A 15,104-nucleotide genomic window follows, 5' to 3' on the forward strand; every position below is an offset into this window, starting at 1 on the left:
TGAAATTCACTTAAGTATTTTTATCTTTTTAATAGTAGTTCATGTTGATTGCTTTATTTGCATTAACCTAAGAAAACAACTTTATTTGTGAAAGTTCTTGTCATCTTAGAAAGTGCAGCAGAAACATCAGGACAAACTAGTTTCAGCTCTTGCATATTTTGATTTCTAGAGTTTGTCATTTCCCATTTCCCCTCTTTCCCCCAGTGTATACCTCATGAGTTTACAAATACTTCTTTGTTTTCCTGTTTATCAGATGAACATTCTCATTCTCTTCCTTTCTGAAACTCCATTCTGCTTGCTGCCTTAGAAAGTTCTCTCTTTCAACACTTCTGTCTGCTTCAGGTCTTTGATCACTGCTACTTTTTCTCTCCCATTTGCCATCTTTCTTTAGTCATTTGTTCACCCACATCACTCCAGTGGAATTATTAATCTTTAAGGCTTCAGTGACCTCCTGCTGATCAGAAACAGTACTATCTGTAGTTTTATATAAGATGTGTCAGAAGTAGTTTTTTGAAGGGAATCTTTCCTTAAACCCTACCAACTGCATTTTGATTCACTTCATGGAGCAGTCTAGGAGCAATCCCAGCTGGTAATGGGCATTCAATCCAAAGGACCAGACTAAAACTAGCAGTAAAGCTTAAGAGCTGCTAGAATTACACAGCACAGATGTCAGATCTTCAGTGCTGGTTCTTAGTCTCCAAATGCTTTTCTGCTGGTGCACACCATTTCCTAATGCAGATATGGCCTCTGCTGCCCTGACGTCTATTGTTTCTCTGAGCTCTGCTACTCCTTCCCTCCTCCTTCAGTCTTACCTGTTTCCTTATCTGGAATTTGGTTCATCTGCAACCTGAACCCAGACCCCACCCATGTTCAGCCTTCGTCCAGTCTTCCTGGCATCCAGGATTTCTAGCTGGGTGCTCTCTTGGGCTGTGACAGAAACTGATCCTGTCTCCTCTTTGACTGTCACAACTTCTTGTGTTATGTTACTGCCAGCATACTTTTCTTGTGAAGTAACTATTTGTTTATGGTCTTTCCCATTATGCACAGAGGCTGAATGTCATTCTTTCCTTCTGAAGCACTCCACATGCACATGTCCAGCTATCTTCATACTAACCTAATTTTTTATAAACCACTTTTCACCAATTACACCATCTGATCATTTAATCAACTTCTGTTTCTACAACTGTTGACATATTGTATCTTTTGTGTGTAGTAATTTGACTCCTGAAGTGTAGCAGCATCCCTCTTTGTTTCAGAAAATTTTGAGAAATTTAAGAGTTTCCTTCTTCAGTAAATATACTGTATTTTCCTTCATTTGTAGAGGAAGTACTATTTATTTTCACTTTGCAAAATCAGGTTAGGTTTTTTAAGTGGCCTTTTATGTAGCAAGTTTTCATATATAGCTAGGTTAAGAAAAGTCCATACACATGGGCACATATACATGTGCATGCACAGGTTAAAGTGGTGTTTCTAGTAGCTTCACTGGTAATGTAATTTCAGAAGTAGGATTGTGCTTGAGGACTAAAATGTTTCAGTATAGTGCAACGTTATTTAGACTTACTTTAATACAACACTTCGTATAGTGGAAATACTTGTCTCTTGCAACTGTTTTGCTTGTGAACAAATGCTTCTGTAGTGATCTTGTTCTCTTTAAGAAGCTGATAAAAACTCAGCTGAGATATGGGAGAAATCCTTTCCTTTCTGGCCTACAAGCTCTTACAGAATTAGCTATCAGTTGCATTTCTATTTGCCAGAGGTACAACTAGTACTGTATATATTACCCAACCTGACAGCACTGAAATCCAGTAGGACATTAGAATGAATTTCTTCACAGAAGAGAGGACTGGGCTTTTGAATGGGCTGCTCAGGAAGGCGATGGAGTCACCCTCAATGGAGGCATTCAAGGAAAGACTGGGTGTGGCGTTTGGTGTAGTTGACAAGGTGGTGTTTGGTCAAAAGTTGGACTCGGTGATCTCAGAGGTCTTTTCCAAGCTAGTTTATTGTGTGATTCTTTAATCCCAAGTTTTTTCCAGGTGACTCATTTCTGGTTACAAACTCTCTTTCTGCTATTTAATTACCATCTGTTTGCTAATGCCATTTCATGTCTGTGGTTTCTAAGTTTCTTGGGGACAGGACTCTTTTCCTGATAAACAAGAAGGGCTAGATTTATATGGTTGCTAGCAATATGTGTTCACTGTGCTGCAAATTAGGATTGTGTTAAAGCACACTGTTTGAAATTTCTTGGAAGATAACCTTTATACCCAAATCAGGCAATGAATATGCCTGCAGAATAGAAAATTAACTTTTGTGTCTGAGGATTAGAGGTTCAGTTGTATCTGGGGGGTTTTAATCTTTCTGGTTTGGGTGTATGCTTTCAAATATAAATGCAGGAGTCACCTTTCCCCAGTGAAAGTGCACACACACACACACACACACACACACACACACAAACCATGGAGTGCTCATTACTTAACTGCTTATCAAGAAAGATTTTTTGTTTGTTTGTTTTGCTAATTTCAAAGGAAGAATGCTGAGAAAATACTTAACACAATAATCGAATCAGAGGAAAATCAAGAGAGTCACCTGTTGCCATGTCTGTTTTAGCTCTCTTTTTAGGGTATGCTTCAAGATTGGTTTGTTTGTTGAGTTTTTTAGCAATGTGTATTCCATCTCTTGTCTTCTGTGTGTGTGTGTGTGTGTGTGTGTGTGTGTCTGTTTGTAGAGAGAATGTTTAAGGTGTGCTAAGCCATTTGTTCAAACTGACTTTGCAGAGCATCAAAGACATTTGAAGGACAATGGCAACTTTTAAGAGAAAAAAATGGCCAAAGCAATAGAAAGCAAATATGCCACACTTAGATTTTTGAGGGATGTTTAATTAATACTCATGAGGATTTTTACTTTCAAATAAACACTAAGGAAAAGGGTCATTAATATAAAATAAGTAAATAAGGCTATTGAAAAAGCCCTTCAACTTTCTGTGTGTATTAAAGCTTAGTTAATACAATTTTAAAGAGAAAGTATTAACTTCAAATTACTGAATATTGACCTGTTAATGACAGCTAGTTATTAACATTTGTTACCTCCTGGCTATGCTGAGGGTGGTATTTGGTGGTATTTGAAGAAGAGATATATAAAAGGAGGAGTTTAGGTATTCTTAAAGGAGACCTTAGTGTTGAAGACCATCCAGGAGAGATCAGACGTGTTATGTTGGAAGACCATATGGATATTTCTCATAAGTTGGTCTTTTGTGAATTCTTTTCTGAGTGTTTCTGACAGTAGAAAGTTTGATATGTAGTGCCTCAAGTATGTTAGTTCATTCAGTTCTTAGTCCTTTGCTTCTGAAGCTACAGATTTCTTTTTTGTTTACTTTTTATTTACTTTTTTAATGTATTTTATGGCATCTGGATTTAATTACTGGATACTGCCTCACCACTGCAAAGGAGGAAGTAAAGAATTTGGACTAATGCAAATATTCTGCTGTAGGAAGATCAAAACATACATAAATTACTGTTTTAGTCTTGTCTGATGAGTGTACAGACTGTGTATCAGATGATTCATAGCTTTGCTGTTATCTCTCAGGGGTTTTCTGTTTTGATTTACGTCTTAAAATCTTAAAAAAAAAGTCCAGCAGAGTTGCACAGAAACATTAAGAATGCAGAACGGTGGAAGCATTTTCACTGTTGCCTATAGTGGAACAACTTCTGCACAAATCCATAAACCTCATTTTAAAATACATATTCCTCTAGATTGACATGATTTATATTGTTTTTGTTAGTTTTATTGTTGCATACTTGGAAACATTTGTTCTTGATGTTCTTTTCCAGCACTTTTGAACTCTGTGATAATTATGTCTTCTGTAATAGGCAAGTGAGTTGAAGTTACTGATACCAGTCTTAAAATAATCTTTTTCCTTTTCTATCTTTTTCCGAAATCAGATAATATACCTGAGAGAATCCCCAGAAGATGTATACAGGCTTGTATTGGCAGGAAGCGTTTCATATCTTCCTTTCAGGTAAATAACCACCTGATAGAGCCTTCTGTACCTTGATATTTTCATAGAATAGAATCATAGAATCTATTGGGTTGGAAAAGACCTCCAAGATCATGGAGTCCAACCCTTGGTCCAACTCTAGTTCATTTACCAGATCATGGCACTCAGTGCCACAGCCAATCTGTGTTTAAAAATCTCTAGGGATGGTGAATCTACCACCTCTCTGGGCAGCCCATTCCAATGCCTGATTACTCTCTCTGTAAAGAATTTTTTTCTGATCTCCAACTTAAATTTCCCCTGGCAGAGCTTAAGCCCGTGCCCCCTTGTCCTATTGCTGAGTGCCTGGGAGAAGAGACCAACCCCCACCTGGCCAGAACTTCCCTTCAGGTAGTTCTAGACAGTGATGAGGTCACCTCTGAGCCTCCTCTTCTCCAGACTAAGCAACCCCAGCTCCCTCAGCCTCTCCCCATAGGGCTTGTGCTCCAGTCCCTTCACCAACCTTGTTGCTCTTCTCTGGCCCCGCTCCAGCACCTCAATATCCTTTCTGAACTGAGGGGTCCAGAACTGAACACAGTACTCAAGGTGTGGCCTCACCAACGCAGAGTACAGGGGAAGGGTCACTGCCCTGGTCCTGCTGGCCACACTATTTTCGATACAGGACAGGATCCCTTTGGCCTCCTTGTCCACCTGAGCACACTGTTGGCTCATGTTGAGCTTCCTGTCAATTAGTACTCCAAGGTCCCTCTGCCTGGCTGCTCTCCAGCCACTCTGTGCCCAGCCTGGAGCGCTGCAGGGGGTTGTTGTGGCCAAAGTGCAGGACCCGGCACTTGGCCTTGTTGAACTTCATCCCATTGGAATCAGCCCATCTCTCAAGTCTATCCAGATCCCTCTGCAGAGCCCTCCTGCCTTCCAGCAGGTCAACACTCCCTCCCAACTTGGTGTCATCAGCAAATTTGCTGATGATGGACTCAATCCCCTCATCTAAATCATCAATAAAGATGTTAAACAGGACTGGACCCAACACAGACCCCTGGGGAACACCACTGGTGACCGGCCACCAGCTGGATGCAGCTCCGTTCACCAGCACTCTCTGGGCCCGACCTTCCAGCCAGCTCTTAATCCAGGAGAGGGTACACTTGTCCAGGCCATGGGCTACCAGCTTTTCCAGGAGTATATTATGGGAGACAGTGTCAAAGGCCTTGCTGAAGTCCAGATAGACACATCCACAACCTTCCCCTCATCCACCAGGTGGGTCACCTGATCGTAGAAAGAGATCAGGTTGGTCAGACAGGACCTGCCTCTCCTAAACCCCTGTTTGACTGGGTCTGATCCCTTGTCCACCCTGAAGGTGCTGTGTGATTGCACTCAGGATGAACTGCTCCATAACCCTGCCAGGCACGGAGGTCAGGCTGACAGGCCTGTAGTTGCCTGGGTCCTGCTTGCAGCCCTTTTTGTGGATTGGGGTGACATTTGCCAACCTCCAATCATCTGGGACCTCCCCAGAGAGCCAGGACTGTTGGAAGGTGATGGAGAGCAGTTTGGCAAGCTCTTCTGACATCTCCCTCATCACCCTAGGATGGATCCTATCTGCTCCCATAGACTTGTTAGGATCCAGCTGGCTCAGTAAGTCAGTCACTATTACCTCCTGGAATACAGGAGGGCTATTCAGCTCCCTCTCCCTGTCTACCAGCTCCAGAGGCCAGTTGTCTTGAGGGCCACCTGTCTTACTGGTGAAAACTGAGGCAAAGTAGGTGTTAAGTACCTCAGCCTTCTCCTCATCTTCTTTAACTGTATTTCCCTCCAAGTCCAACAGAGAATGGAGGTTTTCCTTGCCCTCCTTTTGTTATTAATGTATTTATAAAAGGATTATTTGTTATCCCTAACTGAATTAGCCAAATTTACTTCAAATTCCACTTTTCTTTCCCTAATTTTTTTCCTGCATGACCTAGCTCTATCTGTAAATTCTTCATAAGTAGCCAGCCCTTTTTTCCATAGTCTGCAAACTTTCTTTTTATCCCTGATTTCTTTCAGAATCTCCCTATTTAACCAAGCTGGCCGTCTTCCCCTCCAGCTGGCCTTTGGGCACACTGGGACAGCCTGTTGCTGTGCACTCAAAATTTCCTTCTTAAAAGATGTCCATCCCTCCTGGACCCCCTTGCCTTTAAGGGTTGTTTTCCAGGGTATGCTCTGAATCAGTTTTTTGAATAGGCCAAAATCTGCCCTCTGGAAGTTCAAAGCAGAGGGTTTAATGGTGGCTCTCCTTACATCCCTGAGGACTGAAAATTCTATTATTTCATGGTCACTGTGCCCCAGGCGGCCTCCGACCACTACATCATCTACCAGCCCCTCTCTGTTTGTAAACAGTAGGTCTAGTGGGGCCTTCCCCCTGGTAGGCTCATTTACCAGTTGATGAAGGAAATTGTCCTCTACACACTCCAGGAACCTCCTTGACTGCCTCTTCTCTGCAGTATGAAGCTCCCAGCAGATATCTGGCAGGTTAAAGTCACCCACAAGAACAAGGGCTGGAGATTTTGAGACATCCACCAGCTGCTTGTAGAATAATTCATCTCCATCATCCTGGTTGGGCGGTCTGTAACAGACACCCACAAGGGTGTCAGCCTTGTTGGCCTTGCCCCTGATTCTGGTCCAGAGGCACTCAACCTTGTCACTGCTGACCTCAACTTCAACAGAGTCAAGAGACTCTCTAACATATAAAGCCACCCCTCCACCTCTCCTTCCCTGCCTGTCCTTTCTGAAGAGCTTGTAGCCCCCCATAGCAGCACTGTAGTCATGTGAGTCATCCCACCACGTTTCTGTGACAGCAACTATGTCATAGTTTTCCTGCTGCACTATGGCTTCCAGCTCCTCTTGTTTGTTTCCCATACTGTGTGCATTGGTGTACATGCACTTCAGCTGGGCCATTGATTTCATTCTCAACTCGGGCTCTAGGCCCTTAGGCCTATCTCTGGAGAGCCCAGTTGCCGTCCCTTCCCCCTTCAAACCTAGTTTAAAGCCCTCCTAACTAACCCTGCCAACTTATGGGCTACAGTTCTTTTGCCCTCCCTAGATAAGTGAAGCCCATCTGCTTTGATGAGACTGGGCAACACGGAGTTTGCCCCATGATCAAAAAACCCAAAATTTTGACGGTAGCACCATCCCCTAAGCCACCTATTGGTAAGCTGGGCTTTCCTAAACCTCTCCTCATTCATCCCAGCTAGCACAGGAACTGAGGCAATTACTACCTGTGCTCCTGTTCCATGAAGTGGTTGGGTCAGTGCCTTGAAATCTTTTTTAATTACCCTGGTACTCCTTTTATTAATGTCATCACTTCCAACCTGGACAACCAACAGCGGGTAATAGTCTGAGGGTTGGATAAGCTTAGGAAGTCTTTTGGTAATATCCCTCACCCGGGAAGGCAGCAGACTTCCCTGTGGGATGGGTCTGGCCGACATATAGAGCCCTCAGTTCCCCTCAAAAGGGAGTCACCGATTACAACAACCCTTCTCTTTTTCCTCTTACCTGTAGTTGTAACCCGTCTGGTAGGCTGGGGGTAACCAGAAGACCTTGTAGACAGATCCTCCTCCTGACTGTCCTCCAACAGACTGTCCGAGTCCAGGGCCATATACCTGTTTTTTAAGGGCACCCTGGCAGGTGAAAGAGGTCGAGAGGGGGTGTTTTTTCCTCTACAGCCAGGCACCTGTTTCCATTCGTCCCCATCCCTATGGTCTGTTCTGTCTGCCTGATGGCAGGAGGGGCTGGGCTTCACCACCTCCTGCTGGGCTTCCTTAGGAGTGGAAAGGGTGTGACTCCACCAGTCAATTTCCCTTTCACTCTCCCTTATATTTCTGAGCCTATCCACCTCTTCCTTTAGGTCTGCCACCAGACACAGCAAATCGTTCACCTGCTGACATCGTATGCAGGTGCTTCTCACACTGTCCTCTGGTAGTACGTCCAGGCTCAAACAGTCTATGCAGCCAGAGGCCTGAGTGGCTGCATCCTTTTTAGAGGGTTCTGTCTGTATTGACACCCCTCTACTGGTAACAGGAGCAACAGCTTTCATTTTTTTGGGAGGCATGACTGCCTTGAGCTGTGGGGAAAGGTAGAAAAGAGAAACAAAAAGCCAAAAACAAACAAACAAAAAAGCCCCAAAACCACCTAGGCTTATGTCCTGCCTGTTCAAACTGCTGTACCACGTCCTCACTGATGTGCCACGCCCCTGTTTGCCCGCTCCTGTTCGCCGCGCTCCAGGTCGCTCGTGCTCCCTAGAGATGTTTTGAAAGCCTTCTCACTCTCCTGCTAACGAGCAAGCCACACCTCCAACTCCCCTCTGAGTCACCTGCTGACAGCTGAAGGAGCACCAAACAAAGCCTGGCAGGAAAAATTTTGAAGAAGAATGTAGCATTTTCCAGTATTACTTTGTGTTGGAGGTTTTTTCTGCTGAAGTTTTTGTATGGGACACACTCACTGTCTGAACTTTAAGTACTCAGTGAATAGTGGTGTTAGGAGCTGATACTGAACTGTACTGGCACAAGATGAAGGAGCCACACTGCTTTGTATGCATTCTCATTGAACTTTTTGATCTGCATTGCTTCTCATTTGGCAGTCTGATTTTGTGCCAGTAGTTGATAGTTAAACACATCAAAATATCTGTCATTCGCCACAAATGTCTTGTAATACTAAATACCACACTTTATGCACAAGGCAGTATCTGCAGATTGCTGTGTGCATTCAACAAGTGCAAAGTTGTCATCCTCTCAGTTGAAATTTGAACATAATGATACCTTTTTTTCCTGTTAGAAACATTAGCAGTTGTCTCCTGATATGATCTGCATGGTCTCAAAAGACATGTTCTGCCAAGATACAATGCTATCTGATGTAGATTCAGTTTAATTTATTTATTTACTTGACTATGGTATTCTTGTAGAATTCTAGCTCTGAGGTGTTTACAGAATCTAATGATGGTCATGTACTAAGAACATGCCATTTTTGGATCAACAAAATTTAAAAAAGTTGTAGTTGAAAGAAGGGATTTTAATGAACCCAGTTTCTCCTCTTGTCTAATTACCATCTACTTATATATCTTATGGAAAGTCTTTTATTGTACCTTCACCAATGTTTATCTTGGCAGTTCTAGTAAGAAGATGCTGTTCATATATACAAAGAATGGATGTGCACAGTCTTTTTCTTCTTTTAAATGGAGCATAGTATTAAAGTTTTACTTTTTTGAAAGTGTGCTTTGGAGGAAAATATGCAAAGAATGTGTGTTAGCATATGGTAATTATTTAAGAATTAGCTTTTGCCACAAGGAGTTTCTGTTGTCTGTTGTTAATAAATACCAAAATATGCCAGTTTCAGTGTTCATGTCAGAAATTGAAAATGTCAGCTTTACTAAAACTGTAACTGGAGTAATCTTACCCTAGTAACTGTTAACATAACTGATTTTATATTTTATTATTCTTATAAGATGCAAGGTGAGGGAAATGAAGTAATCATTTGACATAATTATTTCACTATAAGTCATTATCTTGAAACAATTTTTAAAGGTGTTTTTGAGAAGTATCTTCTGTTGCTTTCACTTGGATTAAAATGGAATAATTAGTGGTTTGGTTATCTTTTCTTATAGGGATGCTTCCTTTGGTACTTGCAGTTTTCATCTGACATTGCTGGACTGTTTTCATGCAATAAGCAAGGTCAGTAAACTAATATTTTTCATATTTCAAAAGGTTAAATTATTGCCCATCAGGAGAAGAAGGTTTAGGATCAGTTAGAGCTGTGAAGTAGCAGATTTTCTGATTGTTGCCAACCTTATTATGCGTTGTAACAAAACCAGACACAGCATCCACAGAAGTTGACCAATGTCAGAGGAGATTTTGAAATTTGTTTATATAATCTTTCAGGACAGTAATTCACACCTCTAATCCCTAAGAGTTGTGTCTTAGGTTTATTATATGCCCATGCCCCGCTGGTGTTAAGTTTTAGGCTGAATATAACCTTTGAAAGTTCTTTTGAATTTGCTAATCATATGCTTTAGGCATTTGCAACACATGGTAATGGTTTCAAGTTTTGCTTTAGTAACACGAATAGAACAAAGGCTAGGAGATAGGTGCTTACTTTAAGAACAGATTATCATAATCTAGTTTTTTTAAAGCAATGCAATGGTGAAGTAACGTGGTATTGAAGGACAGGGGAATCTAAATGTGTTCTTTTTAGTCTATATGAGTAGTGAAATGGGAAATTCTGCAGCTCTCCACCCTACTACTGTCTCCTGTATTATGGATATCTCTGCCAAATACTGGAGTTTCTACTGTTTAAGTCAGCTTCTTGCAGATTTGTGACTTTCAGCTTTTTTGAATATTTTGAAGGCTGCTCATATGCCACAAATGGCACACTGCTGTTCTTGCTGTTGAACAGCAAAGAAAACAACAGAAGATCATGCAGTGAAAGTTAAGACTATAATGTAGTAGTTCAAATATCTGGAGATAATGGGATTATCTGTTTGTGCCTCCTGATTTAACAAGTGGATAAACTATCAGTTACCCAAATGATTACATTTTTTTTTACTTTGGGATGTATTCTTAACTTCAACGGATACTCTTTGCCAATTAGTTTCCCTTAATTTTTAATTTGGTGCACTTAGCAGTAATAAAAAGACTGAGTAATCTGGGATTTTGTAGTGATTCAGTGAAAACAGAAAAAAGTTGATTTACTTATCTTACTTCACTTGTGTTGAAATTTACAAATCTGTTTTGAACCAAGACTGAATCGATCTGTATTTCTTCAATTATATGAAGAAATCTATTTGAAGGAATAGAATGGGTATTCACAGATTTTCAGTAACCAAAAAGAGTAATAAACTGTCATCATTAAAGAGCCATCTTTGTTAAAAGCTGTGTTCTGAATTTTAGGCTTTGCAATATGGTTTCCTGGATTTTAGTACATTTGATGTAAATGAATATGAGCATTATGAAGTAAGTGTTCACTATCAATCTTTTTATGTGTTTGCTGTTACTAGTGCTAAAATGATTGTTTGTAATTTGTGCTTTTTTTTGTAGTGTTAATTTTCAGTTCTGTTTTATCTCTTTAAACAATGATAGTTAAATAAAGGTGTGTGTCAGAGAGAATATTAAAGTTCAGATTTAAGCATAGTTAGCTCAGTCATAGAGGAAAGCAGAAACCAAAATGGAAGTAAATATTTTTTTCTGTTATTAACGACAGGAAATTTATCAGGATTTTGAATTTGGACACCTTTTAGAGGTCATGCATATTCTTGAGCCATCTTGGTAAAAAACTAGAGGTTGTACAAGCCCAAGTCTTAATGAGTGCTGGAGCCCAATCAAAGTGTGTATCTGTGAACACATGGCAAAGGTACACTAACATTCTTTGAGGTAAAGAAGGAAACAGGACTGGGAAACTCCAAGCACATAAAATTCACTGTGGAGCATAGGAATCAATTGTGACAGTGAAGGACCACAGCTCTTGATTACATACAGTTTCAGAAGTGCAAAGTTTCCAGTGATGTGTAAAGACAAAATTAAGTGTTCTTAGAACCTAAAGAATCATTATTTAAATTGTGAACAGAGGTAAGACCAATGCCATAATTTAAAAACCTATACAAAATTAAAAACTGGAAGTTGCCCTTCATCTGAAAGGCATCAGTTGTATTGTTCTAAAACTCTGCTTTAGAAAGGTGAGAACCACAGGCAAGAAAAGTGAGGTTCAGTGCATCAGTTGTCCTCATGATGAAAAAGAAAGCAGGCAACTGACATAGCTTCCTTTGACAAAAATTGTGCATCAATTCTATCTAGCATGTATTTTGAAACAATAAGGAAAAGCCTGAAAATACAGGGATAATGATAAACCAAGCATTTTCTCTTGACAGAGAGCAGAAAATGGAGATTTTAACTGGATAATACCAAACAAATTCATTGCCTTCAGTGGACCTCATTCAAGGAGTAAAATTGAAAATGGTATGGTTAAAAAAGGAGGTGGAGGACACAAGCCCACTGTTTCTTAGTTGATTGTTATCAGTAAGAACAAGCTTTAAAAATTGTTCCTCAAACAGTGTGTTTTTTCCTTGGCTCTTTTCCTTTTATAAGAACTCTGACAGTAAAATTTTAATGCTTGGTTTAATTGTGTCTGACCAAGGCGATTATGTTAAAATTCCATTTTCAGTTAGTCTGTTTCTTTACGTTGAACATGAGTTCTATTTTGAAAGTGTTTTCATCTCTTGTTTTTTAGTCTTTTTTTATTTCTGCAGTTTGAGCCTTACTCACTTCTTTTTTTTCCCTTCTTTTCTCAAACAGGCTACCCGCACCATGCTCCAGAGGCCTATTTCCCATACTTCAGGCAACATAAGGTCACCACTATAATACGCCTCAACAAAAAACTGTATGATGCAAAACGATTTACAGATGCTGGATTTGAGCATTTTGACCTCTTCTTTGCTGATGGAAGCACACCTAGTGATACTATAGTTAAAACATTTCTAAATATTTGTGAAAATGCTGAAGGTGTTATAGCTGTTCATTGCAAAGGTATAGTGTAAAAACCAATTTGTATTACAACTGATGCTTATAGTTACTGTTCCTGAGGTATTTTGCACTATAATTCTATTTCATCTGGTTATTAACATTTCTGCCAGTCTGCAACTTTTCCATACAAATTACTTGTACAATTCTATTTAGTACTTCATCTAATTTTTTAAGTTCCAGAAAATTCTTCCCAGCCATTCCCAAATACGAGGCTGAAGAAAGTGAGCTTTCCAATATTAGCAGCTTTTCCTGCTAGAAAGCATTAGCACTGTCAAAGAATGCTTTTGAGCAGAAGTTTGAATTCTGGGCAAGGTTTGTAGGTCTTTGTGAAAATACATGATTAAGTATACAAATTACAAACTTTTAAAAATATCAGTGCAGCTTTTTCATGAGATTCATAAAAAATTAGGAGTGTTCTTCCAGAACCACTGAAGTCAGCATCCCTCAGAAACTCTGTACACAAGTTACATTGGGCATGCTCTGAGTATCTTGAGTATCTGTTCCTCCAGAGTTAGACTGCCAGGATTTTCAGAGCATGCCCAATGTAGCTGATGTAACCATTCAGTTTTCTGTGATTCTACAGGCAGTCTGTTTCCCTTCCCACACCATCTTTCATAGTCTTATCAAGCATTTCGTCTTCACAACTTTGACTCACTAGCAGACCTGATAATGCTGTTATTGAAGGAGAAGGGCCTTTTCTTAACTTGTTTGCTTTGGACCTGCAAAGACTGCTTTTTTGTTCCTAGATCCATTTGCAGCATTTAACAGAATTATACTGGGAAGTGAGATTTGTTAAAATCAGCATCTTGACTGTTGATAAAAAAGTGCGTACTCTTATTCTTCATGGAGGTGATAAATTCAGGCATATCACTTAGTTGGTTATTCCAGACTATTGAGTATCAATGGCACAAGTGCTTTGTTTTCATTCAAATTAAGGTGTTCTTTGATATACTAATGGTGTCTAGATTACTTTATGTTCCTCAGCGTGCTCCAGAGAAAGAGTAGAATGATGTAACCTGTTAAAGCTGGGCAAGTCATGGAAAGTGCTGTATGGTTGTCATGGCTGAAGGGGTATACAAAAGATTTTACACTGGTGGTGGTTACTCAGTTGTTAAATGAGGGAAGTTGCTATGTGTTTTGACAGTTAGAGTAAGTGATTGAGGAGAGTTGCCACTTAGCTGGAGCTGTCCTCCTTTCCTGTCATGTTTCCCAAGGTAAATAGAACTGTTTTGAGAGCCATTGCAAAGAAGGTTTCTCATTCTGGAGTACTTCTTGCCTGTGCCAGCTAGTACCTAAACTTGCTTATTGCAAAATTTGTCTTTTTATTGAGAGCTAATTAGAGGAGGGACTGGAAGAGCAGCTGGTTTCGGTACAATGTATGTTCAGTTTGCAAGAAGGTGCTGTGAGAATTCTGAAAAACAAGCCAGCTGTTTTATCCCATGTATAGAAACATTCTCATACCTACATGTTCATAGATAGGTAAGTAAAGATAGATAAGATTTATAGGTATGTGTAAAGTTGCTGGCTTTGGAAGGTTATCTCACTTAAAAAACATAAACAGAATGTTAGTAACTTTGTATATGAAAAAAATACCAGAGTGGAAGTTGCAGTTAACCAAGTTTAATAAGTACAGGTTTGCTTAAACACTAGGCAAGGAACAAGTATGCAGTTATAGCAGATTTCCAGATGAAGGCAGTGGTATAAAAGAAACCATTCTTTTATCTTACACAGCTGGTCTTGGACGAACTGGCACACTTATTGCCTGTTATATCATGAAGCATTATCGGATGACAGCTGCTGAAACTATTGCCTGGATTAGAATAAATAGACCTGGTTCTGTGATTGGACCACAACAACATTTCTTGATGGAGTAAGTAGATTGACTGTAAATTATTTCCAAAAATTAATCTAGATGTCTTTTTCTTCTTCTTCTGTTGTATACTTAATAATCTTCAGTGTTAATTTGTTGTGTTTTGGGCCTTTTTTTCCATGTTATGATAGCAAACAGGCAGAGCTTTGGACAGAAGGGGATATTTTCCGTGCAAAGTTGAAAGGAAACCATAAAATTGCTGTAACGAGAATTCTGTCAGGAGTAGATGATATTTCAATTAATAACACGAGAAACAGGAGAACCATCCAAAAGGACATTGAACTGGTAACCATCCAAATATTGTGCTCTTGTAAAAGCTGGAACTGTTGAGAATCTCTCAAGTTCTGAACTAACCTATTGCGGGTACACTGACACTATGTTAATCAGATTCTTTTTCTGTTCACCCTTTTTGTATAAAGGGATATGGGGAGGGAAAAGTATAGACAGCAACTATGAAAAATGAAGTTCAGAACACAGGTGAAGTAAGAGCATCATTATCGTTTAGTTTTTAGTAATTAGGTAAAAATAATAAAAAAGTTCTCACAATCTGCAATCAAAACCACTGTGATTTCGTTCTGGATTGCCTGTTGCTTCTATGTATGTGTTTAAAGGGAAGGGATGAAAGGAGGTTTACTCTTTTTAGTTTCTAAGTGTTTGGAACTTCTGTAATACCTTTTGATAATGCCTTTTGAAAAAGATTGTACTGCTATTT

The 15,104-nt window shown here is 39.9% G+C and overlaps 1 protein-coding gene across 8 annotated transcripts in view; it reads left to right on the plus strand.

Moving 5' to 3' along the window:
• Window positions 1–15,104, plus strand: part of CDC14B (cell division cycle 14B) — a 48,687-nt gene that overhangs the window by 17,262 nt on the left and 16,321 nt on the right. For all 8 annotated transcript variants that reach the window (XM_071580658.1, XM_071580652.1, XM_071580653.1 and 5 more), the window contains exons 5-11: window positions 3,936–4,012; window positions 9,615–9,681; window positions 10,897–10,959; window positions 11,871–11,958; window positions 12,295–12,525; window positions 14,254–14,392; window positions 14,524–14,677. In XM_071580658.1, the coding sequence (XP_071436759.1) occupies window positions 3,936–4,012; window positions 9,615–9,681; window positions 10,897–10,959; window positions 11,871–11,958; window positions 12,295–12,525; window positions 14,254–14,392; window positions 14,524–14,677 (819 nt within the window). The remainder of the gene's footprint in view (window positions 1–3,935; window positions 4,013–9,614; window positions 9,682–10,896; window positions 10,960–11,870; window positions 11,959–12,294; window positions 12,526–14,253; window positions 14,393–14,523; window positions 14,678–15,104) is intronic.

This window comes from Pithys albifrons, chromosome Z (genome assembly GCF_047495875.1).
Source record: "Pithys albifrons albifrons isolate INPA30051 chromosome Z, PitAlb_v1, whole genome shotgun sequence".
NCBI lineage: Eukaryota > Metazoa > Chordata > Aves > Passeriformes > Thamnophilidae > Pithys > Pithys albifrons.